At 42.7% G+C, this 24,298-nt stretch overlaps 2 protein-coding genes across 2 annotated transcripts; one reads left to right on the top strand and one right to left on the bottom strand.

Annotated features, from left to right (window-relative positions):
- Window positions 1–1,332: 1,332 nt before the first annotated feature.
- LOC139471599 (glyoxylate reductase/hydroxypyruvate reductase-like) lies at window positions 1,333–12,318 on the bottom strand. Its single transcript, XM_071253978.1, has 3 exons — window positions 12,016–12,318; window positions 2,680–2,850; window positions 1,333–2,235 (listed from the first exon to the last, which is right to left on the bottom strand). Exons 1-3 carry the CDS (start codon window positions 12,212–12,214, stop codon window positions 1,655–1,657), a joined length of 951 nt encoding a protein of 316 aa, XP_071110079.1. The 5' UTR covers window positions 12,215–12,318; the 3' UTR covers window positions 1,333–1,654.
- Window positions 12,319–14,670: 2,352 nt separating this feature from the next.
- LOC139471822 (uncharacterized) lies at window positions 14,671–18,467 on the top strand. Its single transcript, XM_071254323.1, has 2 exons — window positions 14,671–14,739; window positions 17,116–18,467. Exons 1-2 carry the CDS (start codon window positions 14,702–14,704, stop codon window positions 18,080–18,082), a joined length of 1,005 nt encoding a protein of 334 aa, XP_071110424.1. The 5' UTR covers window positions 14,671–14,701; the 3' UTR covers window positions 18,083–18,467.
- Window positions 18,468–24,298: the final 5,831 nt, after the last annotated feature.

Genomic DNA, 24,298 nt, shown 5'->3' with positions numbered 1-24,298 from the left:
CACGGCGGGCGGGGACACCAGAAATGGGCTTCACGCATTGTACCCATGTCGGGAATCGAACGCGGGTCTTCGGCGTGACGAGCGAACGCTTTAACCACTAGGCTACCCGACCTCCTCCTTCCTTCCCCCCAACCCCAACGATTGCCTATTTTAGTGTGTCAGGGATGAAATCGCGAATGCTTTCGTTATCTGACCGATTAGCCAAGAAAAGTGGCCTTGATACAGCAAGGTTAGAAACTAGGCTTTGATATGGACACGTGGACACGCTTACCTCGGAAAGATGGGTGAAGACTTTAAACAACCGTGGGGCTGAGAAAAATGTGTCAATCAGTGTTAAAGTATCGGAGTTGCGACCGTCTTAGCTCTAAGATCTCTATTTGTAAGTAGGCTCTAGCCATGAAGGACAATGACCAGCGCAGGATGCCTATCTGCGTTACGTACTGCATTGTTAGCTAGTGATGATGGCAAAACAGTACACGAGAGGTAAAAGTAGTACAACCATGATAGTGGTATGATAGATAAGTGCGATGAGATGTGGGAGCGAGTTCCAGCAGTGACGTGTAGGTGATATAACAGTGACCTTGCAGCGATTAAGGAAACAAATAGTCTCTCACTGTTTCGACAACAGGAAAAAGTTTCTGTTCCATAATTTCCGTTTGAGTTGACAATAATGTAAAATCTTCGAACAACATAATATGCTGCATGATTTTCAAACACGCAATATACCCGTATTTTCCAAACGTATTGTGGTACGTATCCATTGGTATTTCATATCCTGGTATACCGGTAAAGTCTCGGTAAACAAGATCATAAACTTGGCCAAACTGCCAAATATCTAGAGCCAAGGGTTCTCAACAACAAGTACCCGCATCAAGCTATGATGAAGCACTCTTATTGACCCTGTTCTACTTCCGCTGGGGTTTAACCAGTTGTCAAGGAGAGTGACGATATGAGCGTAGTGTCCCTCTACATAGATAGGAGGCCTCACTGATAGATCACTATATAGATTATATAATAAATGACAGTGGCATGTCAATGACAATTTTATATAAGAGGGATATGATAATGAAGCGATATACATCCAATATTATCTAGTTTGTCAATGAATAAAACAAAAAGACAGATTTCATTATTATTTAATAGCCATTTATGTCAGCCTCCAAAGACAAGACTGGCATAACGAGAAATGTACATCTACATGTGTATGCTAACACAGAAACAAAATATATATCTTCTCTCACATAATACATTACAGACGTCTTAATTTTTTATCACTTGGTTGACGGAACGGTGAGCTAAAAAATCACGACTGTGAAAAAAACCCAAGTTTAATGTTAACACTGAGACTGACAATCGCTCTTATGAATAAGACAGAATTTGCTCCAATACTATCCCTCACTTCAATGGAACACCATACATGTTTTTATGTGAACGTTCTACACTATTAACATTTAACATCGCTGCTTGGTTTTTTACTACAATACCAAAAGAAAACTTGAAAATTTTAATTTTCTTCTCGTCACCCGACACTATATTAAAAAAAAGAGAGAAAGTAACTGAAGAACATAATTTTAGTTATATCTTATTTCGAACACCGACCAATACCTTGTAGAAAATATCCGTTAACCAACTAATAATAAAATAAAGCCAAAACTTATGCTTGTCCACAGCAGAGCACTGCTGTTATGTTCATGGCTGTGTTGGTTGCCATATTGATACGCGTCTCCTTCGAGTTGGTGCCAAGGTGGGGCAATATGATGCAGTTATCCAACGCCATGAGGGGATGGTCTGAAGGGAGCGGTTCTGGTTCCGTGACGTCAAGGCCAGCTGCTGCTATGTCTCCCTGGGTTAAAGCCTGGGCGAGGTCGTCATGGTTAACGATTGGTCCCCTGGCCGTGTTGATGAGAATGGCGGACTTTTTCATGCTGGCGAACGCGCTCGCGTTGATCATGTCCCGGGTGCGGGGTGTGAGGGCACAGCAGATGCAGATGATGTCGGACTCGCGGAGCAGGGTGTCATAGTCCACAAGCTCGGCACCGACATCAGCTGCATACCCTGCTTGGAACTCGTCGTAGTAGATGATACGGCTGACACCGAAAGGTTTCATTCTCCTGGCTACCCCGAAGCCCACCCTCCCCATTCCTATAATCCCCAGGGTGCGGTTGACGGATTCCACCCCGCACAGCCACATAGGTCGCCACAAGCCCCACTCTCCCGTCTTGACTGCCTGGATGCCTGAAACACGAGATGCAGCGGACTTATTGTAAGTCTTGGATAACACGTTAGAGTGAGCGAGTGAGTGATATGGGTTTAGCGCCGCTGTGAACATTATATCACAGCATGTCAGCTTCATGTGGGAGAAAAGCAGGTCTCAGATGTTAACCACTTCGGTGAAACCTACGAGCACGGGTATGGTGCTGACAAACCTAGAAACATAATCCGGGTGTACAGTGATTCGAACCCAAGATCATAGATTTCTGGGAGCGTATTCTGTATGCGGTACTGGGGACATATTCTGTATGCGGTACTGGGGACATATTCTGTATGCGGTACTGGGGGCGTATTCTGTATGCGGTACTGGGGGGCGTATTCTGTATGCGGTACTGGGGGGCGTATTCTGTATGCGGTAATGGGGACGTATTCCGACAGGACATTTATAAGAAACCTGTGAGTACATGCCTTCAGCAAGTCGTCGCGTTGTCAACAACAGCAACGCCACCGTTAACTCGGCAGCGCTGTCGGATGCGACGTCCGGTGTGTTGGCTACCTGTACCCCTCTTTTGGCGCATTCACGTGCGTCAATGTGCGCCATGCCCACAGACATTGTGCCGATAATTTTCAAACTGGGACCTGAAAGAAAGAAAAATAATCATGAATCAACACACTAAAGATCTTCTTGAACACTCAAATGTCAACGGTTGGTTGGTTGGTTGGTTGTTTAACAACGCACTCCGCAATATTCCAGCTATATGTCGGCGGTTTGTATATAATCGAGCCTGGACTAGGCAATCCAGTGATTGACATTATGAGCATCGATCCACGCTATTGGGATACGATGACATGCTACAACCAAGTCAGCGAGCCTGACCACCCGATCCCGTTAGTCGCCCCTCACGACAAACATGGGTTGCTGAAGACCACGATATTCACGGGTGGACGTTTCCGATGCTAACTGCTAATCCAGTTAAAAGGAATTGAGATATATAGCATGCAGGGGAAAAGAAAGTTTACGCTTGAAAATGGGATTACAAGAAACCTGCCGTGACAGACGCAGTGTGAAATATTCATGATCATTGATATAATGCATGTAATGTCGCCTTTGATCCCCGTATCAAATGACCCGTGAAGATTCCGGGATAGAATAGGTCTTCAGCAACCCATGCTTGCCGTGAAAGGCTACTATGCTTGTCGTAAAAGGCGACTAACGGGATCGGGTGGTCAGGCTCGCTGACTTGGTTGATGCATGTCATCGATCCCAATTGCGTGGACCGATGCTCATGATATCAATCACTGGATTGTCTGGTCCAGATTCGATTATTTACAGACCGCCGTCATATAGCTGGAATATTGCTGAGTGCTGCCTTAAACAACAAACCAACCAACCAAACCAACAACCCCGTATCAAATACATCCCCATCAAATTTTTATCCACCATCAGACATGAGTGTGAACTTTCTTTATCCGGCGGTTATCCGAGCACGTGCATAATTCATGTTGTTATTTTGCAGACATGGCATCCAATGGCGGTTCCCCGAGTTCGTATATTTCCTTTCATTCTTTCTAAGTGTCGTGCGGAACTGATCGCGAGAATGCAGAATGAAAACGTCATGTTGCGATTCGGCAATAATACAGTATAACTAAATAACTGCAACTTTTAAATACCCCTATGCCATGACAATGGCATCATGCAAGAACGACTATCTATTAGTTCAGTTATATGAAATAATCACGTGTTCTTAACTTCTTTTGAGTAGTATACAATGCAGTCACTTCATAGGACATCGGCGATATGGGATCGTAGTCCTCGCGGGAGTTATATATTTTTTCTAAAAAAAACAAACTTTACAATAATAATGGACTTTTAAGGACATATTAAATTTAATAGTAAATTGAACAAAAGAGACAAACCAATTTACCTGAGTCATCCATTAATGCATATGGTGGTTTGTTCTTTGAGACTGATGATGATATGCACGGCATGCTTACTTTTTCTAGTGATCCATTGTCGTTGACATTATTTATTCATAATATGTATACGTCAAATGGCCCGTATTGAAATGCAAGTACGACACGCAAGGAAGCGTCGCTCTGTCAAGCGTCGCTCTGTCAAGCATCATCAAAGCATACATGTATATGCTGTAACATATTTGACATACAAAGGTTCGTTTGTCAGACTTTAAAATGAATATAAAAACGAGGCAGTCATAAAAGTGAGTGAGTTGGGGTTAACGCACTGAAATGCTTAAGAACATCGTTTAAAATAATTCCTTTCACTCGATATACCGTTTAAGGCGCTGTACCTTTCGGGACCGGAAGACCCTTTATCGACAATATGGCTTGATCAATGTCGTGAGTAAGTATGGTTTTACGCCGCTTTTAGCAATATTCCAACAACATCACGACAGGGAACACCCGAAATGGGTTTCACACATTGTACCCATGTTGGGAATCGAACCCGGGCCTCCGGCGTGACGAGTGAACGCTTTAACCACAGGCTTGATGATGTCCCACTGATCGATGTTGACACTGGTCACTCGACAGGTCTGTGCAGCCGTAAGGTATAAACGAAAGGTTAAAGGCGACAAATAAGGCCAATTTTCAGAGGGAGTAGGTGTGTTGGGTCTTCCGCCGCTTCATGCAATATTCCAGACATAGACTTTACATAATGGACAAATGTTGGGATTCGAACACGGGCCTTCGAGACGAATAGCGAACGATTTAACCAAAAGGCCACCCCACCGCACATCCACCTTGATTATAAAAAGTTTGCAGGAAGGCAAAATGAAACATTAATATCCCGAACACGTCATCTTAAGTTCTTTGGAAACTACCCATATCAGAAATAGTTCCTTTGTTGATTTAAGTTACAGTTAACAATCTTTCAGCTATACATTCGTATGATATTCTTTTGTGTTTGTTTGTTTGTTTTGGTTTTTTTGTTGTTGTTTTTTTGTGTTTTTTTGTTGTTGTTGTTTTTTTTTGTTGTTGGGTTTTTTTTTTTGGTTTTTTTTTTTGGGGGGGGGTTAACACCGCACTCAGCAGTATTCCAGCCATATGACGGCGTAGATCGATGCTCTTGTCAATACCTGGATTGTCCGGTCCAGACTTGATTATATACAGACTGCCGTCGTACTGCTTGACTATTGCTGAGTGCGGCGTTAAACAATAAACAAACACAAAATAAGTAAAATTGACATTAGAGGTATGGATGTTATGGACTTTTACGCTGATATTAAAGTATAGGACTTAAGGTCACCTTTGTGAAACGGGGGTCCCGACCACCCAATCCTCTTTTAGTCCGACTTGCATTATAAATTTCTAAAATTGTTTCAAACCTGGACTGCCACTGTTCCGAGTTGAAAGCCCCTTTAAGTGATCCCAGCGCTTACAACGTGGAAGATAGTGTTACACATTCAGACACCATGTGGTCGCTTCATGAAAAGATGAAACAGTATGTAAACAAGGCGATTATTGAACACGTGTCGGGTTTACCTGGGATGTTGATGCCTGGGGACTCCAGGCAAATAGTGTCGCCTCGTGTAATATTACAGAAGAATCTATCAAGTGTGCGTGACTATCACGGCCTTGTCCTGTGCACGGATCCTATATACAAGCCCCAAGGTTACTTATGTCGGAAGGTTCGTTGAGGTGAGGTTAAATGGGGTTTAAGGTCGCGTTCCAGATTATTGAACATACATAACGACTAGCCAGCAATCTGGCAAATTGATGTTGTCATTTAAATATCTGGGTACTGTTTGTCAAAGTTTCTAAAATTTTACATTACCTAGTTCGGAAAAAATGAAATTTGCTGATAAAAAACAAAGCAGATGACAATAAAACCGATCGCCCAAACGCAGCACGGCAACGGCAATGGTAACCCGATGCAAATTGAAATGCACATGCGTTCCCCCATTTCTTGCCCTATAAAAATCCACACAGATCGGATAACATTCAATCGTTTTTGAATTGCAAGATTGCCAAGAAATCAGCGACACCAAGCTCTTGGACCATTGCAAGCTGGAGAAACCGCCCGCAAGTTGCCAATGCATTTCAAGTCCACGTTAGGACCATACACAGGCTCCAGCAACGGCACCAGACCACCAACCCTACAGATGACCGACCACGTAGTGAAAGACCAAGGGTCACCACCCGACGTCAGGATCGTCAGATTGTGCGATAGCATCTTCAAAATCGCTTTGTTACTGCTGCGGAAACTGCTCGACAGACCATGGGTACACACCAGCGACACATTAGTGCGGACACCGTGCGTCGACGATTGACGTTTGTTTGAATGTTTGTTGTTTAACGCTGCACTCAGCAATATTGCAGCTATATGACGGCGGTCTGTAAATAATCGAGTCTGGACCAGACAATCCAGTGATTAATATCATGAGCATCGATCCACACAATTGGGATCGATGACATGCATCAAATAAGTCAGTGACCCTGACCACCCGATTCCGTTAGTCGCCTCTTACGACAAGCATAGTCACCTTTAACGGCAAGCATGGATTGCTGAAGGCCTATTCTTCCCCGGGTCTTCACAGGTCAAAGGAGCACCAAGTATGAAATAGTTACATTCTGATTTTGGTTACCCAAGTTATTTTACTATTTTCACCAGCTACTCTCAGCTTTATAAGAACACGTACGTGGATATCGTTTTCGACCCAGAGATAACAATCTACACCAAAACGTGATGCAACGTGTTAAATAGTTTACAAGCAAAAAATGCCTTTCAACCTCTCCAAGCACAGTCGTATCTCTGATAGCATCTTTAAAATTCCTCCAGGGGGCGGTTGGGTAGCCTGGTGGTTAAAGTGTTTGCTCGTCAAGCGGAAGGCCCGGGTTCGATTCCTTAAAAGGTTCCTCCATCACTCACTACAATGCCTCTCCTATGTACATAATTCGAGAAAGTTAAATTGGCGATAACAAAAGGATTGTGATTATAGTATTATGGGATCACGATGCTCGCGGAGTTGTTTGTTTGGCGCCGATGGAGTGGAGTTTTCTTTAGTCGCACTAATCCCATCAGTCGCACTAATACCATCAGTTCCACTAATCCTATCAGTCGCACTTATCCCATCAGTTCCACTAATCTCATAAATCGCACTAATCCATCAATCCCATCAGTCGCACTAATCCCATCAGTTCCTCTTATCCAATCAGTTCAACTAATCCCATCAGTCGCACATATACCATCAATCCCAGAAATCCCATCAGTACAACTAATCCCATCAGGTCCACTAATACCATCAATCGCACTAATACCATCAGCTGCACTAATCCCATCAGTTCCACTAATCCCATCAGTTCCAACAATCCCATCAGTCCCACTAATCCCATCAGCTGCACCAATACATCAGTTCTACTAATCCCATCAGTCGCACTAATACATCAATCCCAAAAATCCCATCGGTTGCACTAATACCACCAATCCCATAAATCCCATCAGTACCACTAATCCCTTCAGGTCCACTAATACCATCAATCCCACTTATCCCATCATTTCCACTAATCGCATCAGTCCCACTAATCGCATCAGTCCCACTAATCCCATCAGTCCAACTAATCCCATCAGTACCACTAATACCATCAATCCCACTAATCCCATAATTTTCACTAATCGCATCAGTCCCACTAATCCCATCAGTCCCACTAATCCCATCAATCCCATGAGTCGCACTAACACCATCAATCCCATCAATCCCACTAATCCCATCATTTCCACTTATCGCATCAGTCCCACTAATACCATCAATCCCATCATTTCCACTAATCGCATCAGTCCCACTAATACCATCAGTCCCACTTATCCCATCAGTCGCACTAATACCATCAGTCCCACTAATACCATCAGTCCCACTAATACCATCAATCCCACTAATCCCATCATTTCCACTAATCGCATCAGTCCCACTAATACCATCAGTCCCACTAATCCCATCAGTCGCACTAATACCATCAGTCCCACTTATCCCATCAGTCGCACTAACACCATCAATCCCATCAGTCGCACTAATACCATCAATCCCATCAGTCGCACTAACACCATCAGTCGCACTAACACCATCAATCCCATCAGTCGCACTAATCCCACTAATCCCATCAGTCGCACGAATCCCATCAGTCGCACTAATACCATCAATCCCAAAAATCCCATCTGTGGCACTAATCCCATCAGTCCCACAAGTCCCACAATTCCTATCAGTCTGGGGCGGAATAGGTCTTTAGCAACCATGCTTGCCGTAAAAGGCAACTATGCTTGTCGTAAAAGGCGACTAACGGAATCGGGTGGTCAGGCTCGCTGACTTGGATGATGCATGTCATAGATACCAATTGTGTGGATTGATGCTCATTTTGTCAATAACTGCATTGTCTGGTCCAGACTCGATTACTTACAGACCGCCGTCATATAGTTGGAATATTGCTCAGTGCGGCGTTTAACAACAAACAAACCAAAATTCCTGCGGAATGAAGAGCAAATGTGAAATAGTGTAATTTCCATTTGAACCACGGCTATAACTGCCACTTGTTGACCCCAATTAATTACAAGCTAATTTCCATAAATGATATTCTAAGTCGAATCACAGTTTGTTTTGTCAATAATCTCCTCCAAATGTAGGACACGGTCCAGAACGCGAGATGCACGATCGTGTATGACACAACTGTTGAATAACATTACTTACCCCATGACCAATGCTGGGTCAAGGTTCAGCCTGGTTCCGTGAGTATGCTGCGCTGGCGCTACACTGGGAACCAGGCTAGACCATGTTAGGCTATTTTAGGTCCGCCTCATTCACTTTGTTTCACACATTTTACTCAATGTTTGTAGCGCGGATGGGTGACCTTGATGTTAAAGTAATGGTTCCAGTCGGCTCACCACAGTGCAGTCGGAACATCTGAGTATTTACGAGTAATCGCGATCAACATGGCCTTCCGAAAACATATGATGTCCGAAAACCTATGATCCGACGATATTGTGAGTTGGTGCTTGAACTTGTCCGGACTGATGCCGATTTATAGTGTTAGCCCACTGAGATACCATGCCGCAGTTTCACATGGATACTCCACTCAGACACAGTATACTGACTCCGAGCCGACCAATCCTTAATGCCGAGCACCAGACTGGGAAACAACAAGTACCATCTTTCAACGTCTTTTGGTATCGAACCCCGAACCTTCCGCTCCCCGGGCGGACGCTCTACCGCCAGACCACGAAGACGGTCAATTTTATACGGACTGTATGCAGCGATTGTTGTGAATTCATGTAATGTAACGATTACACTGCTGCCCTATGTAGTATGTAGTTAGGGGAACACGTCTTGAGGATTCGAGTGTGTTGGTTCATCACGTTTTGTCTTTGACTGGATTGTCGCCAGAAATGGGCTTCACACATTGTACCCATGTCGGGATTCGAACCCGGGTCGTCTTCGGCGTGACGAGCGAACGCTTTTACCGACTGCTCCAAACCGATATGGCTCTTCTTGTGGATAACGGCGTAAAACCATACTCACTTTGATGTTAGAGTAAGTCCACATCAACCCATTGCTCGTAGGAGGCGGCAAGGGAGTTAACTGACTGTAAAAGTGAAAACAGTACTTTTATAGTCGGTTAACCCCCTTGCCTCGGGAAGATGCGGTAAGTCTGGATCGGGTGATCAGGGTCGGTGACTTGGTCGATTGTGTGTCATCACAAACAAGCGTCGTGAGACGTTTCTCATGATGACAACCACGGGTTTGTCTGAGACTCGATTAGTTACGAAGCTGGAATCTCGCTGACTGCGATTTTAAAACAAACAATAACGATATGTCCAGCTGTCGCTGCATCTACATATTTGAATCTAGATATGTGGAAAGTGGGTATATTTTTACAGCTTCAAATGCAGCAAAGAGGGTTTGGGTGATCCTGACAGAGTCAGGCTGGTTAGGCTCGTCATCAGCTCTGGGCCCTTGCCCCCTCTACACGCAGTCCAGACAGCGAATGGGACTTCTCCCAGGAAGTGCTGCCTATAGTCGAACCCACCGAGAACTTTTCGGAGTATGTGAAGACCCCCCAACACTGCAGCCTTCTACATTACTCTCCCCCAATATCAGTCAACAGATTGGGAGGTACCAAACCTAAGGCACAGAGGACAATGGGTTGTCGGACAACTTCGTACTTGGGATGCAAGCGGGACATTTCAAAAGCGAGGTCTGCATATCTGTCATGTTTTCTACGAATCTTCTCAATCCCATTAGTGACAAAAGGGACAGAAAATTCAATAATATAAATGATTTCATTGGATTTATCAAAAAGGACAAGATCAGGTTTGTTGATATGGATACGTCTGAGGCTGTATTCGGGCCTATTCAAAAGAATATTGTATTTACCCCTCTACATATTCTAGGTGGTTCCATGGACTGACCCCTGTGTCAAAACCACAAGCATAGCGAAGACGGTAATAAAATGATCGAGACACTCCATCATGTCGCAAGATACTGTGTGTGTGTGCTAAAGCTGGCCATCCACTGACAATGTGTTGGGCAAACTCACTAAATTTATTGCATAATCTACATTTCATTTTTACATTTTGATGCAGAATCACACATGGACGGTTTCAAGTGGGAAGTGACTGGTCAGCGACTTTTCAGTCCAGCCGACTTCTTCCAAGCGGACTCTGCAGGGTTGCTGATCTTCTCAACACACTGCATATAAATTTGATGCAGATAATAATAATTACTGAGAGAAAAGATAAAATCCTTATATTGTGCACAGAAGATAAAACAACACGAACACATGCTCTTGCACAAAAGGCTAACAAGATACCGTAAAAGGACTAAAAACAAAAACAGTACATATATAACAGGTATAAAAAAATATGCTTTTGTTTGTTTCTAAATATACAGTTTAACGCCACACTCGGCATTATTCCAGCTGAAAGATGGCGGTCTGTATATAATCGTGTCTGGACCAGACAATCCAGTGATTGACATCATGAGCATCGATCTACGCAATTGGGATACGATGACATGCATCAACCAAATGAGCGAGTCTGACCACCCGATCCCGTTAGCCGCCTCTTACACCAAGCATGGGTTGCTGAAGACCCCGGATCTTCAAGAGGAACAACATTTGAAATGTTATACTTATATATACGTATACGGTATATAGTACAGGGATTTTCCCCTGCTGGTTCAGTGAGAGGATTACAGTTACAACTACGTGTCGAACGTCTCGTGCGATACGTCAACATCCGCAATTTGACCACATCGGCGGAGATTATGCACATACAGCTATATTGCATAACAAGGTGTTCTTGTTAACAAATGGTAGTGCGCGCTAAAGATGAAATACGGTCATTGTGTAATATGCAACCTTCCCATTATTTGGCGAGTGTTGAGTGATATTGTTGTGTATGCTACCAAAACAAATATTTGACTACACCGACGTCTATCATCTTTATTATTTTAATTAACGGATCTGACGACCAAACATTTCACAATATCGGATTTTATCAAATATAATTCATCAGAGGCGGATCCAGGTTTCTTTTTAAAACGGGTGTGGGTGTCGGTGGTTTGAATTTACCCGAGAGCGCAGTTAACAAGTGAGGCGTCTGCAACGCCAATACAAGCGATCACAACAACCGTTTGTTTGAATTTTTATGCATCACAGAACTCCAGATTAATCGATAGGGGAAGGGAGGTAACTCTTGATTTCAATTGCATTCACAAAGAGCAATATTGTTTTATTTAGAACTAAATAACTGTGGAAGGTAAAACACATCAAGTAAGATGTAGATAAATATCCACTCACCTGCAGCCTCCAGAACGTCCTTGTCGATGATGTCACTAATCGTGCAGAACAGCCCGTCCATCCCAGCCACCTGCTCCATGAGAGTAGCCTTTGGAACAACATCGTCGCTGTCCCACACGGAGACTTTACAGCTTTTCTTCAACAGCTCCAAGCCCTCGGTTGGCACTCTACGCGTTACGTATACCTTTGGTTGTGCCATGACAGGCAATTAAGCAATTACCTGGCCGGTGTATTTAACCTTGATCCGCCGAGCTTGATAATTGAAGGTTGAATCAGCTATTCGGAGTATTCCGTAAACAGGAAATAGAGCGAGGCCAGAAGGGAGGTAACTCTTGCGGTTTTGCTACCGACTTTATATATTGCTTGATCCGCACTAAAATCTAACAATTCTACACCTGCAACTACTACTACTATTACTACTACTACTACTACCGCTGCTGCTACTACTCCATAATTTAGAAGCAATTTGTGCGGATACCGTTGTCAAGCAAGACTGTCTTGCTTGACAAATGTACATTAAGGATCTATACCGAAACGTCGCCTTTGATACTAAAGCCCTTGACATAGAAATAACGTGTTGATCTAATATCACAATAACTCTAATATTGGAATAAAACATGAAAACTGTCGTCGTTGTGATGACAACAACTGCAAGCAGGATCATCATGAATTAAAAAAATCAGTAAAACCTGAGGTTCGTTTAAATCGGTACAGCCTAGTCTTAATTTACAATTTATAATTTGATTAAATCTATTGCCAAATAATTTAAATAATTTATGCACATTACATTTTTCTAAATTCTGTGAGAGATCGCTGAACTGTTTGAACGTCAACAATAAGACATCAGTGAAAGTATCTTCAACCAATTTTCACCATTTAAGGAAGATTCCGTTGCCTAATATATCGTGTCCTTGTATCACGACTCTATACTTGAAACTTCCCTACTTTCACACAGTATGATTTAAATTGAACTTGTTTAACGATTTATCTGGTCTGTCTGCCCGTACGTACGTATTTCGTTTCGGGAGCATACCTTGTCAACCGTGAAGGAATTTTCATCCAAACTTGGTACATATATTAAACAGGGATCACTTCGGGCTTTCCTCCGATATTAAGCTCACACGCCGTGATATAACTGGAATACTAAAATCGGCGTTGAACCCAACTCACTCACTCGTTTTCAATGGAAGTTGTACATGAAACAGTTTTCTTTCGACGCCACACACGTTTCACTCTGTCCAACCTAAGAGTGAGTGAGTGAGTGAGTATGGTTTTACGCCGCTTTTAGCAATATTCCAGCAATATCACGGCGGGGGACACCAGAAATGGGCTTCACACATTGTACCCATGTCGGGAATAGAACCCGGGTCTTTGGTGGGACGAGCGAACGCTTTAACCACTAGGCTACCCGACCGCTCCGTCCAACCTAAGAGAAAACGTTACAATGTCATAGCTGGGTATATTCAGTTTCGTTATTTTTGTTCGTTCATCAGCTCCGCGGGCAGACTGGCTGATTATAGCATCGCGGATTAACATACGAGTGAGTGAGTGAGTTGGGTTTAACGCCGCTTTTAACAGTATTCCAGTCATATCACGGCGTGTCAGCTTAATGTGGGAGGAAAGCCCGAAGTGATGCAGGTGTCGGACGTCTACCACTTCGGTAAAACCCACGAGCACGGGTTTGGTGCTGACAAACATAGAAACGTAATCGGGGTGAACCGGGATTCGAGCCCAATCATAGGTTTCTGGCGTGCCCAAGGAACGCAACTCTGCACAGCGAGAAACTTCAATAGACCCACATTTACAGTTTGTACAAATATTATTTGAATAGTCAATATCTTTGTTCTTATATTTTTAAACAACGTAGAGAGATTTCTAAACTTACAGATCACTCGTCGAATGGAATTAATATTAATAGTTAATAGTTCTAAGGTTCAAACACACTTTAAATGGAAGCATAATCCATGTTTTTTCGTCTGGTAATATAAACGATGTTTGTTTTCTTTATGATCGTATTATATGTTCGTAATGTAGGACTCTTTCGTCACAATACTTTCTCTACCACTACCACCAGTGCCCGCCGAAAGAAGGCGGGCGTATTTAAATGAGAAAAACAACCAAAAAGATTCCGAAATGTCATTATTAACTCACTCACTCACACTCTCACTCTGGGGCGGTCGGGTAGCCTAGTGGTTAAAGCGTTCGCTCGTCACGCCAAAGACCGGGGTTCCATTCCCGACATGGGTACAATGTGTGAAGCCCATTTCTGGTGTCCCCCGCCGTGATATTGCTGGAATATTGCTAAAAGCGGCGTAAAACCATATTCACTCACTCTCACTCAAACAACAACACCGATCACGGAAGGCGGGTAACAACATCTCGGCTATCGATCGAATACCGTGTATCTATATATAGATCTTCGTCGCTCAAGCACGTTTCGTGCTGTGGCGCAATAACCACAACTCACAATACGATCATATATCATGGGGTCTGTTACATATACTTGTTCAGGCGGCGTCACATTGTCTAGCTGGCCCTAAACATGTACATATGGATAGGACTGACAATCTTAAGCGTTTGCGCAATAGGAATCAGTTTTAAGGTATAAAAGACCCATCGGACGAAGAGATATTCATTGAAGGCGAACAATAGTTATACCACCCTCAGAGGTTATTTGAACCAAGCCATGGCTATGTCAGCTGCCCCTTCAGGGGCTACCATAAGGTAAGCTGTGTTGCTCATATACAAGCGGTAAAAAGTAATTTTGCATATGTTTGAATTGTTATTTTCATGTGTTTTAACTTTTGAAACAAATAACTCACATTAACAATCAATTTTGAACGGGAGTCTGTACTTTACAAAGAAAGTGTTATCCCAAATTTAACACTTCTAACATTTGACCACTTTCTATATGGCATTCTATATTCACAATAAATTTTGAGTTTGTGTTTTCTCAATCCAATAGGAAATGAGACTATGTTAATTTACTGATACGTTGGGTTATTTTTGTTAAACTTTCAAGAAAATGTAGAAACACTCCAACACGCTAGTTATACCGCGATCTCACTGATAGTGCCCGGGAGGTCCGGGGATGGATCCTCGGCCGCGTCATACCTAAAACCGTTAAAAGACTTGTTATCCAGTCTGGCGCTCGGCATTAAGGGGCTAAAACAAGGACTGGTCGGCTCGGAGTCAGTAAACTGTGTCTGGGTGGGGTATTCATGTTAAACTGCGTCATGGTATCTCAGTGAGCTAGCACTATAAATCGGCATCAGTCCGGACTAGTACAAGCAGCACCACATACACACACTAAAGTTTGATTTTTAAATCGATCTCATAAACCTTCACATTTTCTCAGTACGTAATACTTTTTACTTTTAGTTCAACCGTTGCATTATAATTTGTGTGTGATTCCTTTAATTGATCATTTTAGATGAGAACAGATACTTACCCACATCAGCTGGAATATTATCAAGCAGAATCGTGATTTGGAAGCCTGTTCATGAATTGGGGGCGTTACGCAGAAGACCTTTGTTGAATATTGCTAGAATATAGGCGTAAAACCCTTCTCACTGTTTAGGGACAGAGTTGATTTAAGTGTGGCCATCTCTCATCGTTTCGAGTGGCCACCTTTAAGGACTTGGGGGCAGTCGGATAGCCGAGTGGATAAAGCGTTCGCTCGACACGACGAAGATCGGCGTTAAACCATACTCACTCTTTAACCACTGAACTATACTTGCTGATGTAATGTCGGTGGTAGACTTCCTCAGTCTTCATTTACGTATTATACTGTTTTCAGAAAATGATAAAAAAATAACCTCTTCAAAATATTTGGTACGAGTTGTAGTTCTTTTTGTTGTGCTTAAAGGTCTTTTCTTCACCCTCGGGTATGCCCTACTAACACTGAATAGGGGTGGTGGATACTATCACACCAAAATCCCGGGTTCGATCCCTAACATGGATGCAGTATGTGAAGGCATTTCTTAGTTTGCTCGAAGCCATATCGCATTTTGCTAAAAGCTTGATTACAATACTCACGGACCATTATATATTAGCGTTTTTAACACTGATTTAATTGGAAACAACTTTGTGATATTTTAGGTTGATGTTTATATCCCTTTATACCTCCCCATGCCTATGATACTTAATCTAACACATGTGAAGAGTGTGAGACTGGCCAGGTCCCCAGTATAGGTTATCGTTATTGTAAGGGTTGAGAGGAGGAGCGGGCATAATTTTGCCCTGTCCCGACTGATTGTTATCGATTCCTTCGTCATGGATCGTTTGTTCATCTTATCAACCTCTGGTTTGACGGATTAATTATTTACAGTTCGCCGTGATATAGCTGAAATAAGGCGTAAAATAACATTCATGCAATTACTCATCTGAAATCTTAAAAAGAATCCACTTTACATGTTCAAAAGGTCTCCGTCTCAATCTGCTAAGGAAACAGTTCCCCGTATTTCTTTTTTTAAAGTTTGGAATCTTATTTGTTTGTTCCGAACCGAAAGTCCTACCCGAACTGTTTATAACTTTGTTATTAAGGTATGCTAGGCACAGATTTTTTTTTATTGAAAGTTGTACCACATTGATCATGTGTTTTCCTCAGTCGGAAGAGATGTTATTAAACTTAAAGTGATTTGTTGGAGAAATTTGACTGAGCTGCAATTGAAAAACAATTGGGATCAAAGCTTAATAAAGACAGATATTTCCAAGTCAGCTGTAACCTGATTTATTTAAAATTCAAAATGATTTATGATATTAAAAGGCAAAGTTTTTGGGGAAAGTGGGACTTTTAGGAAAAGGTTGGCCATAACTTATACAAACATTTAAGTTGAATACATACAGTTACTACGTTTTTAACTAACACGCTTATAACGAACCGACCGATATAACGAACCCGGGCATTTGTTGCATATATGCTGTATGTATACTCATACCGAACTACGGTTATTACGAACTAAAAAATGTGGTCCTCTTGAGTTCGTTATAACCGTAGTTTACTGTATTGCTCATTTGTCGTTTTATGTTAGACAATTGTGTAATTAAGTTGTATTCATTTATATTAAAAGAAACGGTTTTTCTCTTTTGTGTTTTCAGCCAATTATCCAGAAATGAACTTGAAAGCAATGGCTATTGCGTCATAAATGACGTCATCGATCAAGCAGAATGTGATCAACTAATTAGCCAATACAAAAGTTGGTTGGAAAAATTTGAAGCCCCCGATTGGCCAAATCACCGACGCTCTATTATATATCAATATCGGATTGGTCACTTTGAAGCCACGTGGTCTGCCAGGTTAAAGGTGAAACCAGTGTTTTCTTCCTTGTGGAAGACCGACAAGTTGCTGACCAGTTTTGATGGCGTGGCTGTCTCACGTCCCCCAGAAGAAACTGACAAGGTGTACGATTCTGGTCAGAACTGGTTCCACGTAGACCAGAAGGTGTCACGTGAGGGCCTCCACTGTTACCAGGGGGCGCTATACTTAGAAGAATCTACTGAAAACGACTTCTGTTTCCGGGTACTGAAAGATTCGCACAAGTACCACAGTGCTTTTTTCGATCATTACAAACCAGCCAGAGCAAAGAGCCTCAGGAGCGAATTCTACAAATTGACAACTAATCAAGTCAGTTGGTACAGGAAAAGGAAATGCAAAGAAGTGAAAGTAGCAGTACCAAAGGGTGGCATGGTGTTGTGGGACTCTAGGCTCATTCATGACAACGTCCCGCCAGTGTTCAACAGGCCAAATGCAGATAGATGGCGCTTCGTGGTCTTCGTTTCCATGACACCTGCTATCTGGGCAGCCCCAAGAGACATAGCGCTGAAGCAGAAGGCATACAAGGAACTGTCGATGACCAATCACTGGCCATCACAATCTCTCGAAATTGATGAAAGCGTAAAGGCGCCGTCCCACAGTGGCCAACATATGTACTGTGTCAATTATATGCCGGAAGTGGCCAAATCAGAGGAAGCGATGCGATTGGCTGGAGTTTTGGACTACGATTTTGAAAATGGCCAATCAAATGGTCCCAAATTGAAACCTGTATGGAACCCGCCTCGTGATTAAAGAGTGGTTATAGTGTTCGCTCGTTGATGGCGGGGTTCGATTCTCCACATGGGTACAATGTGTGAAGCTCTTTACTGATGTCCCCCGCCGTGATATTGTTGATTTATTGCCAAAAGCTGCGTAAAACCAAACTCTCTATATCACTATATTATAGATTATGTTAGGACCGACCTGACTGGGCAATAGTTACGCTGCACTGCCACCATGCAGAATGTTGCACATATATAAACGACATTGTTTACAACGGACGCCCACTCTACACAAAATTCGAGATGTCGTTGTTGCCACAATTACTACAGTTACCAAATATGACCCTATTTTGCCATTTATTTGTCTCCGCCATGAGGTTTGAATCGTCGAATGTTCTAAATTAAATAGTTTGTGTGAATGTTAATGTAAATATTGTTTTAATAACTGCATTTTCGTGAAATAGAATTATTATTCGATTCCAACAAATCAAATGGATGCTCCCTAAGCAATATTTGAAACCCAGATAAGTACATGTTTTGTCGTTACCATTCTCAATCATGTACCATTCCCAATAAAATGTCCACATAAATTATTTGTCTTATCTACTCTTTGTTTTACTATGTATTAGATGTATTAGGGTGTCCACGGTGTGACAGGAACCTCTCGCCTTTTTTGTGAACACATGGTATGATCCCTATGTCATAAACACATGCTAATGGTATAGTTGGAATTGTACAATGGACATTTTCAATATTATGGATTGTCTTTTAAGCTATGTTTTACCATATCTAATATCAATACTACTACCACTACCACCACTAATATGACTACTACTACTATTAATACTACGACTGCTACCACTACCACCACTACTACTACCACCACTACAACTACTATGACTGCTACTACTATGACTATTACTACCACGACTACTACAACCACTACTACTATCGCTACTACTACAGCTACTATTACCACTACTGCTACCACTCCAAATACCACTACCATTACTACTATGAGTACTACTACTACTAATACTACGACTGCTACCACTAGCACTACCGCCACTACTACTACTACCACCACTACTACTATGACTATTACTACCACGACCACTACCGTTACTACTACAACCACTACCACCACCACTACTACAACTACTACTACCGCTACTACTTTTGTTACTACTACAGCTACTACTACCACTATGACTACTGCTACCACTCCAACTACCACTACCCTTTACTACTACCACTACTACCACTTCCACTACTACCACTTCTACTACTACCGCTACTACTTTTGCTACTACTACTACTACAGCTACTATTACCACTACTTCTGTTACTACCACTACTACTACCATGATGACTACCACAACTACTACAAGGACTACTACTACTACGACTACTAGTACCTTTTCTACTACCACCTTTACTACTACTACAGCTACTATTACCACTACTTCTACTACTACCAATACGACTACCACTACTACTACGACTACTACCTTTAATACTACTACTAATACTACGACTACTACCTTTCATACTACTACTACGACTACTACTACCTTTACTACTACAACTACTACCTCTACTACTACGACTACTACTACCTTTACTACTACTGCTATGACTACTACTACTGCTACTACCACTGCTACTAACAATACTACTACTACTACTACGACAACCGCTACTATGACTATGACTGAGTACTACGACTACCACAACTACCATTTCTATCACCACTACTTTTACCGCTACAACTACCACTACTACTTCTGCTACCACTACCAGTAGTACTACTACTACTAACGCTACTACTACTACCGCTACAACGTGGCACATTAATATCAGCGAATAGTTCCGCAAGTCTTGAGGCACTGTGCTGCACCACATTAATATTAGCGAATAGTTCCGCAAGTCATGAGCCACTGTACTGTACCACATTAATTTCAGCGAATAGTTCAGCAAGTCGTGAGGCACTGTACTGTACCAAATTGATACCAGCGTATAGTTCAGCAAATCGTGAGGCACTGTACTGTACCACATTAATATCAGCGAATAGTTCAGCAAGTCATGAGGCACTGTACTATACCACATTAATATCAGCGAAAAGTTCCGCAAGTCTCGAGGTACTGTACTGTGCCACATTGACATTGGGGTATAGTTCAAGTAGTCGTGAGGCACTGTACTGTACCACATTGATATCAGCGAATAGTTCCGCAAGTCTCGAGGCACTGTACTGTACCAAATTGATGCCAGCGTATAGTTCAGCAAGTCAAGAGGCACTGTACTATACCACATTAATATCAGCGAATAGTTCAGCAAGTCATGAGGCACTGTTCTGTACTAAATTGATATCAGCGAATAGTTCAACAGGTCGTGAGGCACTGTACTGTGCCACATTAATATCAGCGATTAGTTCCGCAAGTCTCTAGGCACTGTACTGTGCCACATTGATATCAGTGTAAAGTTAAACAAGTCGTGCAACACTGTACTGTACAAAATTAGTATCAGCGAATAGTTCTGCAAGTCGTGAGGCAATGTACCGTAGCACATTAATATCAGCCTATAGTTCCGCAAGTGTCGAGGCACTGTACTGTGCCACATTGACATTGGAGTATACTTCAAGTAGACGTGAGGCACTGTACTGTACCACATTAACATCAGCGAATAGTTCAGCAAGTCATGAGGCACTGTACTATACCACATTAATATTAGCGAATAGTTCCGCAAGTCATGAGGCACTGTACTGTACCACAATAATATCAGCGAAGAGTTCAGCAAGTCGTGAGGCATTGTACTGTACCACATATATATTATCTTATAGTTCAGCAAGTCGTGAGGCACTGTTCTGTACCAAATTGATATCAGCGTATAGTTCCGCAGGTCGTGAGGCACTGTACTGTGCCACACTGATATCAGTGTATAGTTCCGCAGGTCGTGAGGCACTGTACTGTGCCACATTGATATCAGTGTATAGTTCCGCAAGTCTCGAGGCACTGTACTGTGCCACATTGACATTGGGGTATACTTCAAGTAGACGTGAGGCACTGTACTGTACCACATTGATATCAGTGTATAGTTCCGCAGGTCGTGAGGCACTATACTGTGCCACATTGATATCAGTGTATAGTAAAACAAGTCGTGCAACACTGTACTGTCCAAAATTAGTATCAGCGAATAGTTTTGCAAGTCGTGAGGCACTGTACCGTAGCATATTAATATCAGCCTATAGTTCCGCAAGTCTCGAGGCACTGTGCCGTAGCACATTGACATTGGGGTATAGTTCAAGTAGTCGTGAGGCACTGTACTGTACCACATTGATATCAGCGAATAGTTCTGCAAGTCGTGAGGCACTGTACTGTACCAAATTGATGCCAGCGTATAGTTCAGCAAATCGTGAGGCACTGTACTGTACCACATTAATATCAGCGAATAGTTCCGCAAGTCATGAGGCACTGTACTGTACCACATATATATTACCTCATAGTTCAGCAAGTCGTGAGACACTGTACTGTACCACATTAATATCAGCGAATAGTTCAGCAAGTCGTGAGGCACTGTTCTGTGCCAAATTGATATCAGCGTATAGTTCCGCAGGTCGTGAGGCACTGTACTGTGCCACATTGATATCAGTGTATAGTAAAACAAGTCGTGCAACAATGTACTGTACAAAATTAGTATCAGCGAATAGTTCTGCAAGTCGTGAGGCACTGTACCGTAGCACATTAATATCAGCCTATAGTTCCGCAAGTCTCGAGGCACTGTACTGTGCCATATTGACATTGGGGTATAGTTCCGCAAGTCGTGAGGCACTGTACTATACCAAATTGATGCCAGCGTATAGTTCAGCAAGTCGTGAGGCACTGTACTGTACTGTAGCACATTAATATTACCGAAGAGTTCCACAAGTCGTGAGGCACTGCCCTGTGCCAAGTTGATATCAGCGAATAGTTCAGCAAGTCATGAGGCACTGTACTGTGCCACATTAATATTAGCGAATAGTTCCGCAAGTCATGAGCCACTGTACTGTACCACATTAATATCAGCGAATAGTTCTGCAAGTCGTGAGGCACTGTACTGTACCAAACTGATGCCAGCGTATAGTTCAGCAAGTCGTGAGGCACTGTACTGTGCCATATTGACATTGGGGTATAGTTCCGCAAGTCGTGAGGCACTGTACTATACCAAATTGATGCCAGCGTATAGTTCAGCAAGTCGTGAGGCACTGTACTGTGCCATATTGACATTGGGGTATAGTTCCGCAAGTCGTGAGGCACTGTACTGTACCAAATTGATGCCAGCGTATAGTTCAGCAAGTCGTGAGGCAGTGTACTGTGCCATATTGACATTGGGGTATAGTTCCGCAAGTCGTGAGGCACTGTACTGTACCAAATTGATGCCAGCCTATAGTTCCGCAAGTCTCGAGGCACTGTACTGTGCCATATTGACATTGGGGTATAGTTCCGCAAGTCGTGAGGCACTGTACTATACCAAATTGATGCCAGCGTATAGTTCAGCAAGTCGTGAGGCACTGTACTGTACTGTACCAAATTGATTTCAGCGTATAGTTTAGCAAATCATGAGGCACTGTACTGTAGCACATTAATATTACCGAAGAGTTCCACAAGTCGTGAGGCACTGCCCTGTGCCAAGTTGATATCAGCGAATAGTTCAGCAAGTCATGAGGCACTGTACTGTGCCACATTAATATCAGCGAATAGTTCAGCAAGTCGTGAGGCACTGTACTGTACCACATTAATATTAGCGAATAGTTCCGCAAGTCATGAGCCACTGTACTGTACCACATTAATATCAGCGAATAGTTCTGCAAGTCGTGAGGCACTGTACTGTACCAAATTGATGCCAGCGTATAGTTCAGCAAATCGTGAGGCACTGTACTGTACCACATTAATATTAGCGAATAGTTCCGCAAGTCATGAGGCACTGTACTGTACCACATTAATATCAGCGAATAGTTCCGCAAGTCATGAGGCACTGTACTATACCACATTAATATCAGCGAATAGTTCCGCAAGTCATGAGGCACTGTACTGTACCACATATATATTACCTTATAGTTCAGCAAGTCGTGAGGCACTGTACTGTACCACATATATATTACCTTATAGTTCAGCAAGTCGTGAGGCACTGTTCTGTACCAAATTGATATCAGTGTATAGTTCCGCAGGTCGTGAGGCACTGTACTGTGCCACACTGATATCAGCGAATAGTTCCGCAAGTCTCTAGGCACTGTACTGTGCCACATTGATATCAGCGTATATTTCAGCAAATCGTGAGGCACTGTACTGTACCACATCAATATCAACGAATAGTTCCGCAAGTCGTGAGGCACTGTACCACACTGATATCATGTACTGTGCCACATTGATATCAGCGAATAGTTCAGCAAGTCTCTAGGCACTGTACTGTGCCACATTGATATCAGCATATAGTTCGGCAAGTCATGTGGCACTGTACTGTACCACATTAATATCAGCGTATAGTTCGGCAAGTCGTGTGGCACTGTACTGTACCACATTAGTATCAGCGAATAGTTCCGCAAGTCATGAGGCACTGTACTGTACCACATATATATTACCTTATAGTTCAGCAAGTCGTGAGGCACTGTACTGTACCACATAAATATTAGCGAATAGTTCCCCAAATAGTGAGGCAATGTACTGTGCCACTTCAATAGCGAATAGTTCAACAAGTTGTGAAGCACTGAACTGTACTACATTAATGTCAGCGTATAGTCCAGCAAGTCGTCAGGCATAGTACTCCACTACATTAATATGAGTGAGTGAGTGTTCCAGTTATATCGCGGCGTGTCAGCTTAATGTGGGAGGAAAGCCCGAAGTGATGCAGGTCTCAGACGTTTACCACTTCGGTGAAACCCACGAGCACGGGTATGGTGCTGACAAACCTAGAAACATAATCGGGGTGAACCGGGATTCGAACCCACAATCATAGGTTTCAGAATCGCGGCGCCTTAGACGACTGGGCCACCCGTGCCCCCCACACTAATACGAGGATATAGTGGAATAATTTGTGAGGCACTCAACTGTACCACATTTATATGAGCGAATAGTTCGGCAAGACAACTAAATAAACATCTTCAATAAATAACACTATGGACTGCTCTACAAATATAGTTCAACACGCTTTTAGAAGAATGTTTTATGAAGCAACTTTAGTTTGTGCTTTAGTGTATGGCATACGTTGTTCAAGG

Source organism: Haliotis cracherodii, unplaced genomic scaffold (genome assembly GCF_022045235.1).
Source record: "Haliotis cracherodii isolate W230 unplaced genomic scaffold, xgHalCrac1.p SCAF_23, whole genome shotgun sequence".
Classification (NCBI taxonomy): Eukaryota; Metazoa; Mollusca; class Gastropoda; order Lepetellida; family Haliotidae; genus Haliotis; species Haliotis cracherodii.
Note: the sequence above shows the minus strand (reverse complement) of the source record. Positions and strands in the feature narration are given on the sequence as shown.